The sequence below is a fragment of the Chrysemys picta genome, chromosome 2 (genome assembly GCF_011386835.1).
Source record: "Chrysemys picta bellii isolate R12L10 chromosome 2, ASM1138683v2, whole genome shotgun sequence".
Classification (NCBI taxonomy): Eukaryota; Metazoa; Chordata; order Testudines; family Emydidae; genus Chrysemys; species Chrysemys picta.
In genome coordinates this window covers 148,789,467-148,813,435 of record NC_088792.1, presented here as the reverse complement: position 1 = coordinate 148,813,435, position 23,969 = coordinate 148,789,467, and the positions used below count along the sequence as shown (strand labels likewise).

At 57.8% G+C, this 23,969-nt stretch overlaps 1 protein-coding gene across 1 annotated transcript in view; it reads left to right on the top strand.

Moving 5' to 3' along the window:
* The window catches only part of FER1L5 (fer-1 like family member 5), a 97,278-nt gene extending 73,516 nt beyond the window's left edge, over nt 1-23,762 (top strand). Inside the window, 17 exon segments of the mRNA XM_065582458.1 lie at nt 652-677; nt 4,961-5,017; nt 5,169-5,270; nt 6,727-6,858; nt 10,690-10,845; nt 11,446-11,537; nt 12,912-13,082; nt 13,865-14,013; nt 14,251-14,390; nt 15,884-15,972; nt 16,909-17,004; nt 19,741-19,882; nt 20,769-20,868; nt 21,276-21,472; nt 21,695-21,804; nt 22,819-22,966; nt 23,623-23,762. Coding sequence (XP_065438530.1) covers nt 652-677; nt 4,961-5,017; nt 5,169-5,270; nt 6,727-6,858; nt 10,690-10,845; nt 11,446-11,537; nt 12,912-13,082; nt 13,865-14,013; nt 14,251-14,390; nt 15,884-15,972; nt 16,909-17,004; nt 19,741-19,882; nt 20,769-20,868; nt 21,276-21,472; nt 21,695-21,804; nt 22,819-22,966; nt 23,623-23,715 — 2,000 coding nt within the window. The 3' untranslated portion in view covers nt 23,716-23,762.
* The last annotated feature ends 207 nt before the right edge of the window (nt 23,763-23,969 follow it).

Below are 23,969 nucleotides of genomic sequence, written 5' to 3'. Positions count from 1 at the left end.
AGACCCCTTCCCCCCCCCCCATTGCCCCATGGAATCTTTTCACCCTGGGGTGCGAGGACTGCACATCCCCCAACATTAAAACTAAAGAAAGATGTATTCCTAGTGAGGATATAGCTGGGATCCACAGTCCCCTGCTATTCCAGTCGTGGGGGGCCCACCCACCACCCCAGAGCTCTGCCAGTGGCCCTCACTTCCAAGCCCCAGCCCCCGGCTAGCCCAGCCCTGAGCTCCCCACACACAGCGGTGCCGATGCCAATCAGTCCTCGCCTTGAACAGCCTGCCTGTGAGAAACCAACCGTGCCTTCCCATGAGCCGGGCCTGTCAGTTGCTAAATGCTGGGTTACTTTTGCAATGTAAAGAAATGCTGCCTAGGACCTGGGTTCTGAATAACCACACTGAGCCCTTGCGGGAGTCCACTTTGACTCCTGCCCTCAGGTGGTGGCAAGGTTACGCAGTCACCAGTGGCTGATTCCTAGACGTTCAGGCCAGATGGGTCCAGTGTGATCAGGCAGCCGGTCCGGTTCAGCCTGGCCAGGCCAGAGAGCCTCCCCCAGCCATTCCTGCTTTCCGAGCTGGGAGGACCTGGGGTATTTCAATATTGTCATTAATTCCATGTCTTTTTTCTCCCCCTCCCTTCCCTGCCCTGCACAGTAGCTCCCAAGGGGAAGATCGCGAAGGTGAGTGCTACTCTCCAGTAGCCCAGAGCCACCTGCATGCTGGGCCCCCTCTCTCTGCAGCACTCACGTCCTGCTCCCACAGGGGGTGGCACCCGGTGCCATGGGCACCACTGACCTCAGTGCAGATACAGCGCGGGGTGACCCGGGCCTCTGCCCTGCTTTAACCCTTAGGGGTCCTCTCAGTGCAGTTCAATGCTGCATCCCATGAGGTCACATCTGCACCTCACTCCAAGGTGCATTGGCTTTGTGCTCGCATAGCCGGCTCTTAACTGGTCTGAGGGGCTCTTCCTAAAGGGCCCTATGAGACAGTATCATCTAGGGGTTAGGGCAGGGGGACAGAAGTCAGGCGATCTGGGGTGTATACCCAGGTCTGCCACAGACTTGCTGTCCAACTTTGGACCAGTGCCGTCCACGCTCTGTGCCTCAGTTTCCCCACCTGTAAAACTACGATACTACTGACCTACCTCACAGGAGGGGGAGGTTTGTGAGGCGTCATGAATTAATGCTCGTCAAGCACTGTGAGCTGCTTGGACAGAAGAAAGGGGTTGTCTGGGTATAGGCTTGGCAGAATCGATTGTAATTGAATTGTGAAATTCCAAAAATTAAAGCTTTAGAGCCAATAAAACACAAATTGTCAACATCTCCAGTCAAAATAGACCACGTCAAGCTCCTGAAATCAAACTCAACATGGCCCCAAGCAGCGTTTCCCTTACTTTGCCTAGCTGCACATTTCAATTGCTATCCCTGGAAACATTTTTTCGTCAGTTTGCATGTGTACAGTGGAATGGGCATTTACTGACATTTACCAATAAAAATCCAATCCATGGATGCTAGAGGGGAGGGAGGCTGGGATCCAGGTCGGGTATTTAGCTGATCAAATCAGCAAATTTCACCTGGACTTCAGCTGACAGCTGGAAGGGGATGGTCTCCACTCAGCCTCTAGCCAGAGCAGCTGCTCAGATGTCCCTCCTCCAGCACCAGGACACTCCTGCTCATCCATGCTGGCTCCCTGAGCCATGTGGGCCCCTGCAGCAGTGACTATCTACAGAGCTCTCCTCTACAATAACGCCAGGCCTTCATATGTGCATTGCTCAGCCTGGATCATTAACACGGAGGCTGGTAGCGCCCTGCCAAAGCTAACGAGCAGAACGCCAGCTGCAGGAAAAGGTACCCTATACCCACATGCCTCCCTTGGGTTACCACTCCCCACAAGGGCCCTGCAGACCTTCCAGCTGGCCTGGCCAATCCTCCACTTACCAGAGAGATGTGAGATGGCTCCTAAAACAGTGGTTCCCAAACTTTAACAACCTGTGAACCCCTTTCACTAAAATGTCAAGTCTCACGAACCCCCTCCCAAAAATGAATATTTCCAGGGATTTTCTCCTTTACCTGAGTATAAATTATAAAAAGAAGTGATCTTGGAAATATAAAATGTGTTTTTATGACATGCTTATTACACACTATTTATTATTAATTGTTATTTATCATTACAGTATTTGTATTACATTATGAAAACGGCAACACTCTTCCAAGATCTCACTTTCGTAGCTTGTATCACTTTGAATAAGCCTGTTATAAGACAAGGCTCCTATGTTTCATCAAGGAGTATTAGATGTGAAACAGCATGAAGGTATTTAAGAAGCCAACTCAAAGAGTTCCTCCTACACAAGCATTCAGGTCTTGAGCAGTCCAGACAAACAACGCACATTACAACAAAGCTCAAACTAGTTCTTCATAATAATTTTAAAAACAATACTAGCTGCTTATTTATTTTAAAAACAGCAAAAAATATCCACCTCCCTTTCCATTTCTTATAAGGAGTTTTGAAGTTTAAATCTCCTCAGTGTGATAGATAGGCTTGCTTTGATCTACTTAGCTCTTGGAAATCCAGAGGCTCCGGGCTGCTTGCCCCGTGCGGCCCGGGGTCCCTATGGACAGCTCTGTCTGCCATTAGGGAATTTTTTCCCAAGAACCCCCTGTAACACTTCGTGAACCCAACCCCAGTTTGGGAACCACTGTCCTAGAATGTCTCCGAAGCCCTCCATGGAATTCTGGGGGTCACGTCCTGAGCCATCAGGAGCCCAACAGAGGGGCAGCATGTGGTGGGCCGGGCAGGAGCTATCAGGTGTATGACGGGTCCCCCCGGGTGCAACCGGGAACTGGGATGCCACTAAGCCCTCTGTCTGTCCAGCCTGAGCTCCCTCTCGCACTGTGCTGCAGTGACAAGCTGCAGATTGCTCCTGATCCTACACTCCCACCAGCATTCACACAGGCAGGGACACACCCAGCTGCAGTTACATGCAGGCTCTGGCCAGCCACTGCATGAACCGACAGTAGAGAGACTGCAGCCCAACCCCCCTCTCCCCCAGCTCCCCAGCCTAGGACCCCAGAGCTGAACCGTCCTGCCCTGCTCACGTTTTGGCCAGTATATGGGCTTAATACCCAGTCCGCCTCTCCCTCAATGTGAAGAGAACAATGCACACTTGTGTTAACCAAGCTGAGATTTCCCCCAAGGCACACTGGCTTTGATTAAAACATAAAACAAGTTTATTAGCCACTAAAAGATAGATTTTAAGTCATTATAAGTTATCACAAACAGATCAAAGTAGATTACCATAAGAAATAAAACAAAAACACAAACTGAGCTTAACATACTAGATAGATTGGATATGAGTTAGCAGTTTCTCACCCTGAGTGATGGTACAAGCAGGCTTGCAGATTCTTAAGGCACAAGCTGTATTTGCTTTGCATCTTGGGTTCCCCAGGTTTTCATACATGGGCTAAAAATCCCTTTAGAAGATAGAAGAAGATAGAATCCTAGGACTGGAAGGGACCTGGAGTGGTCTTCTAGTCCAGTCCCCTGCACTCAAGTCAGGACTAAGTATCTAGACCAGTGGTCTCCAAAGTGGGGGAGTCTGAGTGGCTTTTTTTTTTTTTTTTTTTTTTTGCTTTAGCGCGGCAGGGGGTGCATGCTCAAAATTTTTTTACTGATGGGGTGCGCGATCAAAAAATTTGGAGACCACTGATCTAGACCATCCCTGACAGGTGTTTGTCTAACCTGCTCTTAAAAATCTCCAATGATGGAGATTTCACAACCTCCTTGGGTAATTTATTCCAGTGCTTGACCACCCTGACAGTTCAGAAGTTTTTCCTAATGTCCAACCTAAACCGCCCTTGCTGCAATTTAAGCCCATTGCTTCTTGTCCTGTCCTCAGAGGTAAAAGAGAACAATTTTTCTCCCTCCTCCTTGCAACAACCTTTTATGTAACTGAAAACTGTTATCAGGTCCCTTCTCAGTCTTCTCTTCTTCAGACTAAACAAACCCAATTTTTTTCATTCTTCCCTTGTAGGTCGTGTTGTCTAGACCTTTAATCATTTTTGTTGACTCTCTCCAATTTGTCCACATCTTTCCTGAAATGTGGCGCCCAGAACTGGACACATTACTCCAGTTGAGGCCTAATCAGCGCGGAGTGGAGCAGAAGAATTACTTCTCATGTCTTGCTTACAACACTCCTGCTAATACAGCCCAGAATGATGTTTGCTTTTTTTGGCACCAGGGTGGCACTTTTGATTCATATTTAGCTTGTGATCCACTATGACTCCCAGATCCCTTTCCGCAGTACTCCTTCCTAGGCAGCCATTGCCCATTTTGTGCCTGGCTCCAGTACTTCCCCCAGTTCAGCATTTGTTCCTCAGGTGTTTTCAGGGGGTCCTCTTGTGTGGGGAGTGAAGAAGAACAGGTGATGCCACTCCCTGCCTTATATATGTTTTAAACTTGGTTCCCAGACCAGTGTGTGGAAAAATACAGGCATCCCAAAATGGAGCCCAGAGTCATGTGGTCTGGTCACATGCCCTTGCATACTTTGCTGAATCACAGCAGCCATTGCTTACAGGCTGTCTGGAACATTTCCAGGAAGGTTACGTTCTTCCAGGGCCCATTGTCTTTGCTGATGGGCCATCAGCACGGTCTGGCTTTTTCATTGTTGTACCTGAAAGGCTAATTGTGGGTCTCACCCAGAGTCAGCACATTTGAAATACAGATGCACAGTCAATATTCATACCTTCAGATACAAAAATGATCCATGCATACAAATAGGATAATCATATTCAGGAAATTGTAACTTTTCCAGTGACACCTCACGTGACCCATCTTGTACAAAATGCGTCATAATTATGCCATAATCATATCATAATAACATCACTGTGAGGAATATGGGGGGCAGTGTCATAAGGTGTATTAAACTCCTTGGGCGTGACACATTTGTCTCCCCTCATCTCCGCAGATGCTGGGCAGGATGGCTGTCGAGTCGTGGCTTCGAACCACACTGAGAGCAGAGAAGGTGGGTTTCACAGAGGGGTCAGGGAGGAACTTGGAGCAGCAGCCCCCCCTGCCCAGTGGGATAGCAGCTCTCAGCAGCAGTGCGACAGAGACGCCTGCATTTCCCACTGGTTAGCAAGGCTCACGCTGCTCTTCCTTCCGTTCTTCCCCAGGAGGAGGAGGAGTGTGTCGACTGGTGGAGCAAGTTCTATGCTGCCACGGGGGATCTGGCAAAGAGCGGCGGCTACCTGCAGACAGGGCTGGACAGCCTAAAGGTGTGCGCCTGGCTGGCGGTCGCACGTGGTAGAACCTGGACCGGGGGTTGCAGAGAGGGGTCTCCCCTCTGTTCTGGGGATGACGACTGTCCTGACCCAGGTGGAATCTGCCTTCTGCAGGCCAGAGAGTTCCACACAGCCAGCCAGGCTGGCCCCGGTCTGGCCCTCAGACAGATGGACAAGGAGGCTATTTCTCCCCTTGTCCCGGGAGCTCTGTGGGGAATCAGAGCTGGGCTTTTCCTGGCTGGCCACAAGGGCTTTCCCTCATTAGCTAGACTCCACAGTAGTCACAGTGGAGAGGCTGTGTTGCTCTTAGCCAGGTAGGCCTTGGCGCACAAACAGGATGCCATGTCCTTCCTCATTCCCTGTCCAGAACTGTACATTGCCTTTATACAGCTGCCACGCTCCACCCCAGAAGTGGCTGCATTTCTGTGATGGGTGAAGTGGTTTAGGGACCAGTAATTCCCAGACCGGTAGGTTGGGCTCTGTAAGACTGTAAAATATTGTAACAAATATGTGTCCTCGTGACTGAACAAGGAGTAATGGTCTCAAGTTGCAGTGGGGGAGGTTTAGGTTGGATATTGGGAAACACTTTTTCACTAGGAGGGTGGTGAAGCACTGGAATGGGTTATAGACTCATAGACTTTAAGGTCAGAAGGGACCAGTATGATCATCTAGTCTGACCTCCCGCATGATGCAGGCCACAAAAGCTGACCCACCCCCTTTCCCTTGACTCAGCTGTTGAAGTCCCCAAATCCTGTGATTTAAGGACTTCAAGTCGCAGAGAATCCTCCAGCTAGCGACCCCTGCCCCATGCTGCGGAGGAAGGCGAAAAACCTCCAGGGCCTCTGCCAATCTACCCTGGAGGAAAATTCCTTCCCAACCCCAAATATGGCGATCAGTAGAACCCCGAGCATGCAGGGTTCCCTAGGGAGGTGGTGGAATCTCCTTCCTTAGGGGTTTTTAAGGCCCGGCTTGACAACGCCCTGGCTGGGATGATTTAGCTGGTGTTGGTCCTGCTTTGAGCAGGGGGTTGGATTAGATGACCTCCTGGGGCCCTTCCAGCCCTGATAGTCTATGATTCCATGACTGTGCTGCTCTCCGGGCTTCTCAGCAGCCTCATGGAGAGAACGCAGAGCCCCTGCCCTACAAGCACAGCTAACCATGGATCTCTCGTCGGCGGGATGGGGCGTATGAAGTAGTCACAGCTGGCCAGTTCTGATTGGATCCAACTGAGGGTAGTTGGGCACCCCCTGCTAGCCTGGTCAATCACAATGGTGCCAGTGGAGGACAGTCCAGGCTCCTGCTGCTGTAGAAATCTGCCTCTGGGGGATCCACCCTGCGGGCACGTCCTTTTCCTCCCTGGCTCAGTACCAGCCCTCGCTGACCCCACAGCCCAGACTCCGCACGACCGAGATGTTAGTGTCCAAAGCCTGAGCTTGTGGTTCCTTGGCAGGTCTATAACTGTGAGTTGGAGGCTGTGCCGGAGTTCCAGGGCCTGCAAGATTTCTGCCAGACCTTCAGGCTGTACCGTGGGCGGGTGCGGGAGGAGGCCAGCGAAGACCCCTTGGTGGTCGGGGAATTCAAGGTGAGAACCAGGCGCCAGGTGTTTGGCCTTTTGTGGGTTTCATTGCGAAGCTCCCAGGGTGTATCAACAAGGTCCCACCCCCAGCAGCTCCCCCTCAGCAGCCCAGTGTTTCTGCATCCAGACATCAGAGGAGCTGGACACAGGGGAGCAAAGGGGCTGGTCAGCTGAGGTCTAGTGACAAATTCTCAGCCTTCACGCAGCACTGTGTGTGCCATCTACAGAGTACAACGCTCCCAGAGCCTGTTGTGGCATTACGCCCCCATATGCTTCACAGAGAGATTGTTATGATAGGATTATGGCATAACTCTGATGTATTTTATACAAAATAAGTCCTGTGAGAGATCATTGGAAAGGTTGTGATTTACTGAATGCGATTATCCTATTTGTGTGCATGTATCATGTCTGTATCTGAAGTTAGGAATGTTGTCTGGGCATCTATTACAAGTGTGTTTACACCTGGGGAACGCCCACCAGACAGAATGCAATCAGTCTAGATGGCTGGCTGTGAGGAAGAGCCATTAGGGAGAACAATAGGTCTTAGAAGATGCTAATCTCCCACTGGGGCGCCTTCCTGAGGAACAACCAGCCTCTGACTCATGGCTGCTATGGCCCTACAGAGACATGTGACCAAGTCACCTGGTACTGGAATCCATCTTGGAACACCAGTGTTTTTCCACTGTCTGGCATGGGAACAAAGGGTTCACCTGGTACTGGAATCCATCTTGGAACACCAGTGTTTTTCCACTGTCTGGCATGGGAACAAAGGGTTCCCACCATGTATAAAAGCTATTTCAGGTAGGGGAGTGACATCATCTTGGTTCCTTCTTCACCCAATTCCCCACCCAAGGAAGAAGGCTGCTGGAAACACCTGAGAAATAAAGAGACGGGGGGAGGGGGGACTGAGCCCAGGCCAGAGGGTGTCTAGCCTGTGAAAGGAATATCTGGAGTTTTAATCTGCAAGCAAGTCTCTGCAAATCTGCCTAAAACAACATTTAGGGTGAGAATGTGCTGCTTATACCCAGTTTCTATAGTATATTAAGCTTAGATTGCGTGTTGGCTTTATTTGCTAGGTAATCTGCTTTGATCTGTTTGCTGTCCTTTAGAATCACTTACAGTCAGGGCCGGCTCCAGGCACCAACTGAGCAAGCTGGTGCTTGGGGCGGCAGATTGTTGGAGGCGGCATTCTGCCCAATCCTAGGGTGGCACGGCCACTTTTTTTTTTTTCCTGCTCCGGCCGCCCTGTAGGGGGCGGTGGCGCAGAGAACCAGAGCGCCCTGCAGGGCAGTCCTCTTCCTTTCCTCCCCGCTGACCGGAGCGGAGCCCTCGCGGCAGGCGGCAGGAGGCAGCGCAGCGGGAGGGGCCGCGTGGCAGCGCCCCTGCTGTAGCCCTGGACGCCCCCTTCTCTCTCTCTCCCGCCCGCTCCCTCCCCTTCCCCCGCCAGCCGGTCCCCTTGCACCCGCGCTCCGACCGCACTGCAGGTTTTTGTTGGTTTTTTTTGCTTTGCCGTTCTGGCCGCCCCGTTTTTTTTTTTCTTGGGGCGGCCAAAAAGCTAGAGCCGGCCCTGCTTACAATCTCTCTTTTTGTCAAAAGCCCAGTGTGTGGAATTCCTAACTGGGGGGCAAAAAGCTGTTGCATCTCCCTCTCCACATTGAGGGAGGGGGTGAATTTCATGAGCTTATGCTGTACAGTTCTCTGTGCAGCATAAGACGATAGGCCCACTGCTTAGTGAAGAGGGAGAAACAGTAACAGGAAACTTGGAAATGGCAGAGATGCTTAATGACTTCTTTGTTTCGGGCTTCACCGAGAAGTCTGAAGGAATGCCTAACATAGTGAATGCTAATGGTAAGGGGGTAGGTTTAGAAGATAAAATAAGAGAAGAACAAGTTAAAAATCTCTTAGAAAAGTTAGATGCCTGCAAGTCACCAGGGCCTGATGAAATGCATCCTAGAATACTCAAGGAGCTAACAGAGGAGGTATCTGAGCCTCTAGCTATTATCTTTGGAAAATCATGGAAGATGGGAGAGATTCCAGAAGACTGGAAAAGGGCAAATATAGTGCCCATCTACAAAAAGGGAAATAAAAACAACCCAGGAAACTACAGACCAGTTAGTTTAACTTCTGTGCCAGGGAAGATAATGGAGCAAGTAATTAAGGAAATCATCTGCAAACACTTGGAAGGTGGTAAGGTGATAGGGAACAGCCAGCATGGATTTGTAAAGAACAAATCATGTCAAACCAATCTGATATCTTTCTTTGATAGGATAACGAGTCTTGTGGATAAGGGAGAAGCTGTGGATGTGGTATACCTAGACTTTAGTAAGGCATTTGATACGGTCTTGCATGATATTCTTATCGATAAACTAGGCAAATACAATTTAGATGGGGCTACTATAAGGTGGGTGCATAACTGGCTGGATAACCGTACTCAGAGAGTTGTTATTAATGGTTCCCAATCCTGCTGGAAAGGCATAATGAGTGGGGTTCCGGAGGGGTCTGTTTTGGGACCGGCTCTGTTCAATATCTTCATTAACGACTTAGATATTGGCATAGAAAGTACGCTTATTAAGTTTGCGGATGATACCAAACTGGGAGGGATTGCAACTGCTTTGGAGGACAGGGTCATAATTCAAAATGATCTGGACAAATTGGAGAAATGGTCTGAGTTAAACAGAATGGGAAGAGACTGTCTAGGAAGGAGTACGGCAGAAAGGGGTTATAGTGGACCACAAGCTAAATATGAGTCAACAGTGTGATGCTGTTGCAAAAAAAGCAAACATGATTCTGGGATGTATTAAAAGGTGTGTTGTGAGCAAGACACGAGAAGTCATTCTTCCGCTCTACTCTGCGCTGGTTAGGCCTCAACAGGAGTATTGTGTCCAGTTCTGGGCACCGCATTTCAAGAAAGATGTGGAGAAATTGGAAAGGGTCCAGAGAAGAGCAACAAGAATGATTAAAGGTCTTGAGAACATGACCTATGAAGGAAGGCTGAAAGAATTGGGTTTGTTTAGTTTGGAAAAGAGAAGACTGAGAGGGGACATGATAGCAGTTTTCAGGTATTTAAAAGGGTGTCATAAGGAGGAAGGAGAAAACTTGTTCACCTTAGCCTCTAAGGATAGAACAAGAAGCAATGGGCTTAAACTGCAGCAAGGGTGGTCTAGGTTGGACATTAGGAAAAAGTTCCTAACTGTCAGGGTGGTTAAACACTGGAATAAATTACCTAGGGAGGTTGTGGAATCTCATCTCTGGAGATATTTAAGAGTAGGTTAGATAAATGTCTATCAGGGATGGTCTAGACAGTATTTGGTCCTGCCATGTGGGCAGGGGACTGGACTCGATGACCTCTCGAGGTCCTTTCCAGTCCAATAATCTATGAATCTATGAATTTTGGGTTTGCCCTCCAGAGGGGAGGTGGGCACTTGAGTACTGGGCCATTCCTTAGCTGAGCTGTGTGTGAAGCTGCAGTTGGGTGTATGCGTGCTGGAGGGGGCTTGAGAGCTTGTCTCAACAGTACAGTGTGAAAGGAAGCCCGGGCTGGTGGGTCAGGTGGGCTCAGTGGTACACCAGTTCCAAGTGGCACCCCAGGAGAAACCCGTCACACCCGCCATCCAGGGCCAGGCATGCCAGCTGGCACAGTGACCCTCCCCCATCAGCCCTGGTCTCTGAGCACAGCCGCTGGCACCGTACCCAGCCCCTGTCTGCTCTGGTCTCTGAGCACAACAGTATGAGTAGCGCTGTTCCCAACAGGGAATGGGCCCCAGATGCTCGGGGGACAAGACTCCATCAATCCAGGATCCGAGCAGCTAGAAATCATGTGGATTGGTTTGTTTGCAGGGACTCTTCCAGATCTACCCACTGCCAGAGGACCCCAGCTCCCCACCACCGCCGCGCCAGTTCCAGGAGCTGCCCGAAAGCCAACCCCAGAAGTGTCTGGTCCGGGTTTACATCGTCCGGGCCTTTAACCTCCCGCCAAAGGATAGGAATGGCCTGGTAAGTGCCCGGTTCTCACCTGCTCTGCACACTGCTCCCCCCCACCCAGCACCCATTCCCTGTGGTACTGGGACAAAGCTCCTTGGGCTGGTGCGCTGCCCTGGAAGAGTATCGGCAGTGCCCTAATAAAGCTACGTCCGGCCATTTCAGATCCGGGTCACTACAGTGCTAACAGTAGCCGCGGGGGTGCTGGAACTAGGGGCTACTTTTAGTGCTGTAGTGCGAGCCTGCAGACCCAGGCCCTGGGCAGTTGCTGCTGTGGGGCGGTTTGCCGTGTGGATGTATCCTAAGGGACCTGACAATCCAGAGCCCTGCTCGTGGCAGGCTCCAAGGGGTTAACTGCTACCCAAGTAGTCCAGCTCTGACTGATGCTGCGGGCACGGCCGGGTCTGTGTGCCAGCCTGCCTGTTCCGGGCCCTGCCGGGGAGAGATCAGCTTGTGCCCCTTAAGCTTCAGTCCAGTGCCCAGGCCCGTCTGACACAGCCTGGGAGCCCCTTTCCGGCTCCGCTCCCACCCCCCAATTCCTGGGTGTGACAAGAACAGAGCGAGGCACTAAGGGGACGTTTATTAACTGCCCCTTCCTGGCTGTGTCCCCTCCAGTGCGACCCCTACGTGCGGCTCACCCTGGGCAAGAAGAAGCTGGGGGACAGAGACCAATATCTGCCCAACACCCTGGAACCTGTCTTCGGCAGGTAAGTCCAGCCTGCAGCTCTCCAGAGCCCCCGGGCAGCTCGGGGGCTGAACCCTGCCCACCCCTCCTGGAGCTGCACGGATCCCCTAGCAGCCTGGAGGGAACAGGTCAGAACAAAGGGAGCATTGCCTGGTAGTGGGCAAAGGACAGGTGGGCACACCCCTTCCCTCCAGGGTGCAGGCTCTCCGTGCCTGTTTGCGGAGACACCAGGCAGCAATGTATTGGTCATCTGGCTATAGAATGCGAGCGTCCCTAGATTAGCACAGGGTGGCTGACAGCTGGAGCCGTGAAATTGACAAGGGGGTCAGTTTCACTGCTGGTAGGGGGCCTGTTTTGAAAGTGAGGGTGGGGGTTCCAGCCAGGCTCCAGCTGGGAGCTTGGCAGCAAACCGAGAGCCTGGGCTCTCAGCCCCCCACACTGCCCCTGTTAAGTCGGTACAAGCGCTCCTGGTGAGGACGCGCATCACCGACAGGAGGAGGGCAGGGCAGTGTGGACATGAAAAACCGCAGTCATTCCTGCAGTGGCTGTAAGTCGACCTAATATAGGTCAACTCAATTGTGTAGTGTGAACCTGGCCTCTGTCTAGGTCAGAGCCCTTGTCGCTGGGTGTGTCTACACTGCAAAATAATCCCCGCAGCAGCAGCCAGGCTCTGGACTCAGGCTTGTGCCCAGGCACTTAACAATAGCTGTGTAGACGTTCCCTGGAGCTCGGGCTGTGAAGCCTGCGGGGGAGGGGTCTCAGCCCAAGCTCCAGCCCACGTGGGAACGTCAGCGGGGCCGGTTAGCGCCACAGCACGAGCCCGAGTGCGTCGAGCCAGGCTCTGTGACTCGCTGCCCCTGCGGGGTTTCACAGTGTAGACGTACAGTGTGAGCTCAGCTCTTCCACCTTCCGCCTGTCTCCTGTGTCCTCCAGCTGCGCTTTGCTTCCCTGCAGAGAGGGGGGAATCTCCTGCTCCCTAAGAGTGAATGTCCATTCACAGGTGCAGGCCCCAGGCAGTTTGTGATGGCTCTGGGCTCTAACCAGAGGGAAACTGAGGGCACATAAACCTATTGCCAACATTCCCACGTTCGGCATGGAGCTTGGCCCTGCTGTGCCGTGTGCATTTCCTTTGCAGCGTGCAGCTGCCTTGCATGCAGAGGGGGCAAAGGTGGGATGGCTGGGCCCATGCCAGGCCCGGCCCGGAGCTGCAGAGCAGTAAAGCCCCAAGACCATCTCCTCCTGCCAGGGACTCGCTGTGCTGTGTGAGCTTTCCCCAGGCTCTGGGCCTCCCCAGCCCCCCAGGGCTCTGGCCGGGGCAGGTGGAAGGCAGAGCTGAGGCGAAAAGCCCTCGGGCTGCAGAGCGAGCTCCCTTCCCGTTCTTTGCCCTGCCCGCCAGGGTGTTCGAGCTCCCGTGCACCCTCCCGCTGGAGAAGGACTTGCAGATCTCGCTCTTTGACTACGACCTCATCCTCCCTGACCAGAAGATAGGGGCCACCAGCATCGACCTGGAGAACCGGCTCCTGTCCCGCTTCCGGGCCAACTGCGGGCTGCCCCAGTCCTACTGCATGTGAGTGGCCAGCACACCATCCTGCCGCCCCCGAGCTGAGCCAGGGCAAGGCTGGAGTCTTTCCCTGCTGACTGGGCTGTGGAGCTGGGGCCAAGCCCCCCCAAGAGGATTTCAGCCTGGGTCGGTGCCTCTCCTCGGGAGCCAGCCACCTTGAGATGCCATTGAGAGTGGTGGGAAAAGCGGGCGTTGGGCCCAGTACAATCAGGGGCACCAGGGGTAGCCGCATCCCAGCACTTATCTGGCCCTGCTGCAGAAGTGATTGGGGTCCCTTGGCCTCTCCCAGCAGTACTCAGGTCAGCCTGCAGCAGGGCTCTGGCTCTCTGTCCACACATATCTCTCTACCCGGGGAGCTGCAGGGGCCTGCTGTGCCGGACGAGGGGGCAGAGGTAGGGATGGGGTGAGCGCTGGGGGTGCCAGTAAGGAGGGCCAAGGTGCAGGGGCAAGAACCGGATGAGGAGCATGGAGGAGGGGTCGGGGCAGACCAGTCCCAGCCTCACTTGCACTAGGGTCACTGGGGAGCCCCCACCCATGGTTAGAGCACAGGACAACCAGCCAGGAGCCGGGATCCGCTCCCAGCAATGTCACTGCCCTGCTGGGCACCCTTGGGCAATCCCTGACCCGCTCTGTGCCTCAGTTTCCCCTCTGGGGACAATCCTGCCCAGCCCTGGAATGCCCCCAGTGTGCTCTAATCCCAGCACAGCCGGCCCTGGGGTCAGAGAGCTGAACTCTAATCCCAGCACGGCCTCACCCTGACCCCTGCTGCCTCCCTTCTCCCGCCCCAGTTCCGGCCCCTGTCAGTGGCGAGACCAGCTGCTCCCCACCCAGTTACTGGAGAACTTTGCCAGGATGAGGAGTCTGGCCCTGCCCGAGTTCAGCGCAGACGGGGGCAAAGCCACTTTCATGGGCAGGGCCTTCCTGCTGGCGCAGTTTGGTGAGTACCCAGGGGCCCCAGGAGAGACAAGTCAGACCCTGTCCCTGGGCGCTGCGGGCCCCAGGGCGGGACACGGGGTTCCCGGGGCGCTGGGGGCCCCTGGGCGTGACACAGGGTTTCTTGGGGCGCTGCGGGCCCCTGGGCAGGACATGGGGTTTCTCGGGGCACTGCGGGCCCCTGGGCGGCACATAACCCGTGCCCCATGTCCCTCTACTGTGCTTGGCTTCCCTGTCTCAGAGAGCAAGGTCCCTGTGCACAGTCACCTGGGGCCTCCAAGAGAGCGCCTGGCCCTGCACCTGCTCCACACCTGCGGACTGGTCCCTGAGCACCTGGAGACCAGGACCCTATACCACAGCATCCAGCCCGGCATTGACCAGGTAGGGCACCAGAGCGGTGAGCCTGGCCCCTTACCAGCAGCTTCTGCACCCCAAAGCCACCGCAAGAGGATGTGGGGAAGCAGCTTTACTGGGACAAACCCAGAGAACGGGTCTGTTACATGGGACAAGGGCCTGGTCACTCAGCACTGTCCAGCCGCCCGCTGGTATGGAGCACGGAGCCAGGGCTGGTGGTCCCAGCGGGTACAGCCGATGGGGGCAGCCCAGAGACCTGGTGCCTTTGCGCAGTGAAACGGCTGCGTGACCAGGACGCCGCGGATCCCAGCTGCCCTGGCTGCGGGTCTCGGCTGCCCCACCCTGCGGGGTGTGTTCACGCCGCGTGCATACACCCGAAATGTGTGTGCATGTGAGAGAGCTGTACAGTGGGACTGCATGTGTGTGCACGTGGGGTGTGTGCGCCTGTGTGTGTGTCTGTGTGCGTGGCCTGTGTGTGTGTCTGTGTGCGCCTGTATGTGTGTGTGTGTGTGTGCGTACGTGGGGGGTGTGCACCTGTATGTGTGTGTGTGTGCGCGAGCACACATGTGGGGTGTGTGCGTCTGTGTGCGTGCGCATAGGGGGGTGCGCCTGTGTGTGTGTGTGTGCGCACATGGGGGTGTGTGCCTGTGGGCACATGTGTGTGTATGTGTGCGCGCATGTAGAGAGGATGCACTTGTATGTGTGTGTGTGTGTGCACGCGCATGTGGGGTGTGTGTGTGTGTGCACACGTGGTGTGTGTGCGCACGCACCTGTGTGTGTGTGCATGCACATGGGGTGTGTGTGCCTGTGTGCGTGTGTGCACGTGGGGTGTGTGTGTCTGTGTGTCTGTGTGTGTGCGTGCGCACATGGGGTGTGTGCGCCTGTGTGTGTGTGTACATGGGGGGTGTGCACCTGTATGTGCGCCTCTGTGTGTGTGAATATGTGTATGTGTGCACGCATGTAGGGGGTGTGCGCGCACATGTGAGGTGTGTGCGCCTGTGTGTGTGTGTTTGTGCACGTGGGGGGGTGCACATGTGTGTCTGTGTGCGCACGCACGTGGGAGGTGTGCGTCTGTTTGTGTGCATGTATGTGTGCGTGTGGGAGTGGGGGCGCGTGCGGGGTGCGTGTGAGAGTGGAGGCGCAGGTGTGTGGGAGTGGGGAGCTGTGGGGGGAAGTGGGGGCGCGTGGGGGTTATTTTGGTGGGAGGGATGCGTGGCCCCAGACACCAGCTGGCCAAGAGCCGTGCAGGGAGCTGGTCGGGCCACGGGGGAGAGGCCGGGAGGTTCGTGGTTGTTCAAGGAGGCTCCGTCCTCTCCCAGGACCTGGGGGGTGGTCCCCAGGAATGGTAGCTCCTCCTGGCCCGTCTGGAAGCTCAGCCAGGAGCCAGGCCCCAGCGGGGGGGCGACGCAGCCAGCAACTGCTCTGGGGTGACCCTGGCAAGGGGGCTTGGACACAGGGCGAGGAGCCGGCCTGGGCCCAGGCTCGTGTCGATAAGTCGCCTGCTCCCGTCTGCTCGGCAGGGGAAGCTGCAGATGTGGGTGGACGTTTTCCCAGAGAGTTTTGGCCCCCCAGGCCCTGCCTTCAACATCACCCCACGGATGCCCAAACGGTGAGTGGGACAAACCCCCACTGCCCTAGGCAGCTTCCCGAGCCGGTGAACCCTGGCACAGCACAAACCCAGTACGCCCAGGAGAGGGCTGGCAGCTCTGGGGCAGTGTGCAGCCCCACAGAGCCTGGCCAGGCCCCACCTTCCCAGCCTGCCAGGTTGAGCACAGGGGCCAGGCCCCACCTCCCCCAGCCTGCCACGCTGAGCACAGGGGCCAGGCCCCACCTCCCCCACCCTGCCATGCTGAGCACAGGGGCCACGCCCCACCTCTCCCAGCCTGCCACGCTGAGCACAGGAGCCACGCTGAGCACAGGGGCCAGGCCCCACCTCTCCCAGCCTGCCACGCTGAGCACAGGGGCCACGCCCCACCTCTCCCAGCCTGCCATGCTGAGCACAGGGGCCGGGCCACACTTCCCCCAGCCAGCCTGCCACACTGAGCACAGGGGCCATGCCCCACCTCATCAACCTGCCATGCTGAGCACAGGGGCCAGGCCCCACTTCCCCAGCCTGCCACGCTGAGCACAGGGGCCAGGCCCCACCTCCCCAGCCTGCCACGCTGAGCACAAGGGCCAGGCCCCAGCCTTGGCCACGCCCCAGCTCCCCAGCCTGCCACGCTGAGCACATGGGCCAGGCCCCACCTCCCCCAGCCTGTCACGCTGAGCACAGGGGCCACTCCCCAGCCCTGGCTATGCCCCATCTGCAGCTCCTTCTCTGAAGTGTGAAGCCTGCTCTGGGCACACTCTCCCCTTCAGTGCCGCGGGTGGGGAATTCTCTGAAAGCCAGAGGTCAGTGGAGTCTCCCATTGCCCGGGGACTCCCATGGCCTCTGTGTTCTCCAGAGCCCAGGCCCACAGGGCAGCCTGAGGGCACCAGCCCCCAGACCTCTGGGCTGTGACCAGCCTCCAACCAGCCAACGCTGCCAGCGCTGCCCCCTCCCTAGGTACGAGCTGCGCTGCGTCGTCTGGAACACGCGGGACGTGGATCTGCAGGACACCAGCATCACGGGGCAGAGGATGAGCGACATCTATGTGAAAGGGTGAGGGCCTGCAGCCTGCACCCTTGGGCCCCAGGGATCCCAAGCCATGGGCCTTCCAGGGGACCGCACCACGGCCCCCTGCCAGGCATTCCTGGGAAGCAGCTGACGCCCAGTGGGGATGAAGCGGGGCTGGAGCCAGTGACATGAACACTGAGAAAACGGACAGGCTGAGAGCAGCAGCTCCTGTTCTACGCTCTCGTCACACAAACCTCGGCTGGTGCTTGGGCCCCTCAATTCCAGCCTGGGGCTCCTGGGGCTCCCCACCCCGCTGGTGCCCCTCAATCCCGACCCGCAGCCCCCTGCTGTCCCAGCCCTGCGGCTCCCCACCCCCCTCCCCACCCCGCTGGTGCCCCTCAATCCCGACCCGCAGCCCCCTGCTGTCCCAGACGTGGTCTGCCCACTCTGCCAGTGTCCCCAGTGCTGACCCCCAGTAGCACTGAAGGTAAGTCTCTCTGCATAGCTCAGTGGGTCTCTAATGGGTTGATGCTGGCAGGTGTGGGAATTGCTGACTGCTCAGTATCAATATAGATCTTGGTTCCTTTCTCTGAGACTTTCTTTGTTCTGTGGGTGTTGAATCGGGACCTTAGCTGAGTGCTCTGGGGCCCAGCCAGTCTGCTGTTGGGGCCTTCTGCAACCAGCCCCCTGGCAGGCAGGCAGGCAGTGGCAGAGATGCTATCAAGGGCCCTGAGCCAACAACCACCAGCATAAGAAACGACTTCAGAGCAAGCCCCCAAGGTCTGTGTTGGTTGTAGGCAGCCATCAGTTCCTGGGACTGCACTGGTAGAGAGCAGGAGTGGGGCCTGGGGCAGAGTGGGGGGGTCAAGCACCCCCCGGGAATGCCAGAAGTTAACCCCTATGGGCTCAGGATGTCTCTGGTTTTCTCCCGAGCTCCAGCCGCTCTGGGCCCCTCCTGAGCAGAGCTGGCCCGTCGAGCACAGAGCTAGAAAGGGGGAAAGGCAGGAGGCCCCGAGCTGAGAGGCCTGATCCAGGAGCGGTGGAGGATTCTGCCTTGTTCCAACCCCCCCAGCTCCTCCCAACCCCCAGCTCCTGCACATGGCTCTTCCCATCAGCTATGCACTCCCCACCAGGCATGAGCTAGCTGGGAAGGGAATGGAGTACGGGCATGTGTGATGGGGTAGTCTGCCCCTTAGGGGCAGTACTGCCTACTGGTCAGTCCAGCCCACCCCTGGCATGGCTCTTTCAGATTATGACACGAGGACCTGGGTGATATGGTAAGTAGGGAGGGAACCTGGTACTGTTTCTTTAAGGGCCTGGGCCCAGGAGCCTTGCAGAGTTGGGGATGAGCTGGGCAAAGGGGCCGGTATAAATGCTGCCTCTTCGGGCAGGGCCGGGCAAATGTTGGCAGTCGCTGGGCGTGCAGGGAGGCTCTGGCAGGGTCTGCGTTAACCAGGTACAGTTTCCAGCCAGAGCCGCCTGCCAGGCCCTGCGAGCCTGAGGAGCGAGTGGGGCCAGCACTGGCTGGTGGGTGACAAGCTCTGGTGGCAGGGCTGGGGCTCCGAGACCGAGCAAGCCCCCGGAGGGCACTGGCCACCGAGCGGAGAGGGCCGGCGTCAGAGCACCCTGAGAGCCGGATCCCGCTTTGTTCTGGAGCTCGGAGAATGAGCTTTGTCATAAATCAACTTCCGATTTTGTCATGACTATTTATAGTAACAGTCAGAGACGGGTCACAGACAATAAACAAACTTCACGGAAGCCCGTGACCCGTCCGTGACTGGTACTAAAAATAGGGGAGGGCTGATGGGGGGAGGATGACTGAAGCCCACAGTGGGGGAAGGGAAGAGAGCCCCAGCCCCACTCTATGGGGTGCAGTGTCGCACGGTCAGGCAGGAGGGTGCAGTGTCGCGTGGTGAGGCAGGGTGCCGTGTCGTACGGTGGGACAGGGCAGGTGCAGTGTCACATGGTGAGGCAGGGTGCAGTGTCACATGGTGGTGCAGTGTCACATTTTGGGGCAGGGCGGGTGCAGTGTCGCACGGTGGGTGAGGCGGGGTGCAGTGTCGCACTGTGGGTGAGGCAGGGCAGGTGCAGTGTCACACGGTGAGGCAGGGTGGGGTGCAGTGTCGCACGGTGCTGCAGGGTGCAGTGTCGCACGGCGGGGCAGGGCGGGTGCAGTGTCACACAGTGAGGCAGGGTGCAGTGTCGCACAGTGGGTCAGGGCGGGTGCAGTGTCGCACGGTGAGGCAGGAGGGTGCAGTGTCGCACGGTGAGACAGAGCAGGTGCAGTGTCACACGGTGAGGCAGGGTGCAGTGTCGCACAGTGGGGCAGGGCGGGTGCAGTGTCGCACGGTGGGGCAGGGAGGGTGCAGTGTCGCACGGTGAGGCAGGAGGGTGCAGTGTCACATGGTGAGGCAGGGTGCCGTGTCGCACAGTGGGGCAGGGAGGGTGTAGTGTCGCACGGTGGGACAGGGCGGGTGCAGTGTCGCACGGTGGGGCAGGGCGGGTGCAGTGTCACAGGGTGGGGCAGGGTGGGTGCAGTGTCACACGGTGGGTGAGGCGGGGCAGGTGTAGTGTCACATGGTGAGGCAGGGCAGGGTGCAGTGTCGCACGGTGGGGCAGGGTGGGTGCAGTGTTGCATGGTGGGTGAGGAGGAGCAGGTGCAGTGTCGCACGGTGAGGCAGGGTGGGTGCAGTGTCGCACGGTGGGGCAGGGTGCTGTGGGACCCGCATGCCCTACAGCCTCACCTCCATTCACACCCCAGCCTCGGGCTCCTTGTTGCAGGTGGCTGGATGGCCTGGAGGAGGAGAGGCAGAGAACCGATGTCCACTACAGGTCCCTGGGAGGAGAGGGCAACTTCAACTGGAGGTTCATCTTCCCCTTCGAGTTCCTGCCCATGGAGCAGGTCTGCGTCCTGCCTGAGAAGGTGGGTGCTGTTCGCCTTGGGCATCCGCTTCCCTACGGCAGCACTGCCTGCTTTGCCCTGCTCTGGGCCCCACCCACTGACGCAGCTGTTCCGAGGGGCAGGTAGGGCCCTGGCTGTGTTTCAGACTGGCCAGTCCCCCCAGCAGTTTGAACCCGATTCCTGTCGTGCCCCTGGCTGGACTCCCATCATTCTCCGCTATCTGCCTGGGGCACGACCTCCGGCCCTAAATCAGCAGAGGCTGCTGGATGCCCTGCCCCTCTGCGGCCGGGTCCTCCAGCCTGTCTCCTGCTCCAGGTTTGTCCTCTCCCCTCCTGGCCGGAGTGGTGACCCAGCTGACCGGCTTTGGGGCTGGGATGCTGGGCAGAGCACTGGCCAGGCCGGGGGAAAGGGGATTGTCAGTGCTGCCACCTGGTGCAGGGAGAGGGCACTGCAGCACCTTGCCCTACCCCCACAAGCACCTCTGCTTCTGGACTGCCAGCATCATGTGGCCTGATCTGCGCCCTCACATCACGACCTCCCCTGGGGAGCCCCAGGTCCTGCCCCTGCCCCAGGCTGGCAGGCTGCAGCTGTCCACTAATGTGGGGGAGTTTCCACCTGCAAACCCGCCTCAGCCCTGACCGCAGCACCCTGAGCCTCTGCTGGGGCATTAACCTTTCAAAGTCTGCAGACCTATAACCAGCCATTCATTTGGCTGGCAACTTGGAAAGTGCCCCAGCAGCCTGGCGCTTCCACCCACGCTGCATCCCCTTGGCAGGCCACATGCTGGGGCTGCCCTTTCCCCACCCAGCAGGGTCACCCTGTCCCCAGCTGGTATGTGCTGGCCACAGACCCCAGCCTCTCAGCAGCTGCCCTGCCCCCAGCCTGAGGGGCCCCACTCTGCTTACAGCAACATCTCTGGAGCCTGGATGAGACGGTGCTGAAGGTGCCCCCCAAGCTCATCCTCCAGGTGTGGGACAACGACAAGTTCTCGGCTGACGATTTTCTCGGTGAGGCCTTTCCCCCGGGCGGGCGTTTCCCCTGCAGCCCAGGCGGCCACAGAGTGTTATGCTGGCCCTGCCCACAGGTTGCTGTAGGCACGTCCCCACCTCGCTAATGATCTTGTACGTTTCTGTCCCCAAGAGCAGCCCAGATGCTGCAGGGCCAATGAAATGCAGCCACAAAGGGGCAAGAGCAGCCGTGTTGGCAGAGGGCGCTGAATGGCTCCCGTGCAGTGAGGCGCAGCACCCTGGGATCGTCCCCATCCCTCTAGGGCAGGCAGGGCCTCTGTAAGGTCCTCCCTGGGGCACCCTTGGGCAGCGTGAAGGGCTCCATTGCCCTCCTGCATGCGCCACCGCCTGCAGCCTGCTCCCCAGGCTGTCCCCTGGGCCCTGCAGTTTTCTTTTGCTGCTTGCAGGGGTTCTGGAAATCAAACTGCTCAGCATGCCCTGCCCAGCCAGGCGCCCCCGGGCCTGCACCCTGAAAATGCTGCAGGATGAGAGCGACTCCCCCACCCCACCCCGCTGCCCCAGGAGAACCTCCCTCTTCAAGCAGAGGCTCGCCCGAGGCTGGTGGCCGTGCGTGGTGCAGGAGGAGAGCAGACAGCGGCTGTCGGTAGGAGCACAGCTGGGCGCTGGGTAGCAAGGACACGGAGGTACCCGAGGGGGAAGCGGGGGCTTGGGTGTCCCAGGGGGTTGGAGAATCAGAGGTTTGTGGGTGTGGTTAGAGGACCAATCCTCCTCTAGCTTTAGGCAGGGGCCAGAGAACCCTCAGCACTTCTGGAGGGGGGCGCCTGCCTTCTGCCACCACGGCCCAATTCCCGCCTTGCTTCTCAAGGGCAAGATTGAGCTGACGCTGGAGCTGCTGACGGACAAGGAGGCAGAAGAGCGGCCTGCTGGGAAGGGAAGGGAGGAGCCAAACATGAACCCCACCCTGCACCCACCCGTGTAAGTGGGGGGAGCCAGCTCGGCGGTGCTAATGGGGACTGAGACAAAAGGGGTGATTTTAAAAATGTAGAACTTTATAAGGGAAAACCCCCAACTTGTGCCAGGAGGATAAATAACGTAGAACATTCCCAGTGACTTCCTGCTTCAACCCAACAGCTTCCCACCTCACAAACCAGTGTGAGCAGGTTGGTACCCACGGAGCAGCCAGTGCCAAACCCTTCCCTGCCACCTTGTGCCTGCGGAGAGGTTCTGACCCAACCCCGGGGCTGCGAACAGCTCTGCGTCCCAGCACCCCCATGCCCAGCCTCCGCAGGAGCAGGGCCGGATTAGCCACCGGGCCTGTGCCCAGGGGCCCCGGAAAAAATCTGCCACCGGCCAGTGGAAGGCCGGAGCCGTGGTCTCCGGGCAGGTGGGGGAAGCCCCCAGCGGCTCCTGACTCTGTCAGGAAGCCCCCGCACCCGACCCTGGTCCCCCACAGAAGCAGAGGAGGGGGGGTGGCAGGGGAAGCCCCAGCACCCAGACCCCTGCTCCAGCCCTGGGATTGGGGGAGCTCTCAGTCCCCACTGCGGCCCCAGGGCTTGGCGCAGGGACAGAGCTTCTCCAGTCTTGGGGCTGCAGTGGGGGGGGGCAGAAAGGAGCAAATGGGTTGGGGGGCTGCAGTGGGGGAGGTGGGAGGGGTGGGAGCCTGGGTGGAAGAGGGGCAGCCCCAGGGAAGGGGCAGAAAGGGGCAGGGCTGCATAACCAAGGGGCAGAGCGGGGGCAGGACCGCAGGCAGAAGGGGTGGGGAGGGACCCCCACTTGCTCTGACCCAGGGCCCGCAGGAGTATCCCAGAGCAGTCCCCTCCCCACTGCTCGGACACAGTACTGGGCCGTTCCCAAGGCCTTGCTGGGGGTAACTGGAAGCCCCAGAAAGAGTCCGGCCCATTGCCCGGTCCCAGGGCAGCCCGGGGTCCCAGCTGGGATACCCTAGGGCACGCTGGGAACGGCTGCCCTGGTACTGTCTCCTCCCTTCAGGCGCCCAGAAGCCTCGTTCCTGTGGTTCACGGCCCCCCTCAAGAGCCTGCGCTACATCCTCTGGCAGCCGCACAAGTGCAAGATCATCCTGGGGGTCGTGCTGTTCCTGCTGCTGCTCCTGCTTGCAGCCTTCATTTACGCCACCCCGGTGCGTGTGCCTGCGGGGGGCCCAGGAACCAGCAGGGGTGGGGGCCCCCTGCCACGAGCCCTGGGTAGGGCTGCAGGCACGGAGGGAGAAACACTGAGTCTGCCTGGGGCAGCGGCGCCACCCTGCCCTGGAAGGGCCTCAGCCCAGCCCCACAGCCCTGCTCCCTGGGGCTGAGTGCTGGGCAGAGCAAGGGGAGGGGGAGCCAAAGCTGGGCTGTGGGGGCAGGGGGATGGTGTTGTGCAGGGCACTGGGCATTTGTGGAGGGGTTCCAGGAGGGGATGTTGGGCAGGGGGGGGCTGTGTGGCACGACCTGGGTCTCCCCCCCTCCGCCCCCCAGGGAAGGGACACACTGCCAGCACAGGGCCGGGCAGGCCACTGTGCATCTGGCAACTGCCGGTTTGTAACTAATGCCCTGCACTGCGCTGGGCAAAGTGGGGCCGCCCCTGCCCTGCCCCATTGCCCCTGGCCAGCCCCTCACTCCGGGGACTGAGACCCCCCTGCCACGCCATGCTCCATGGGGGCCCATGAAAGGTTAATCCAACCCTGCTCACTGCAGGGTGCTGGCCCCTGGAGCCAGCTGAAGAGGCAGACCCCAAGCTGGCTAGAGGACATGGTGCTGCTGCAGGGCCTGACTCCCTCTCCCTTCCTCTCCCCAGCGCTACTTGGCCATGAAGCTGATAAACCCCTTCCGCAGTCTCCATTCCTTCGGGAGCCTCAATCCTCTGGCGGGGAGCAGCGGGAGCCCGTAGGCGACAGGCCAGCAGCAGCACACCCAGCCCAGCTCCATGTCCTGCAGACAGACAGCGCCTGCTGTCTCCTAGCACAGGGAAACCTAGCCCTGCCCCCCAGCCTGGGGAGTTGGGCAGCAGCTCCCCTTTCCAATTCACCACCCGCTGCCTCCCGGTCACCCGGATCTTCCCTGAACCCAGAGAGCAGCTGCCAGTCCTTCCGCTCCCTTCCAGCACAGGCTCTCCTGGCCTGCGCTACTCCTGCTCCTCCCCCT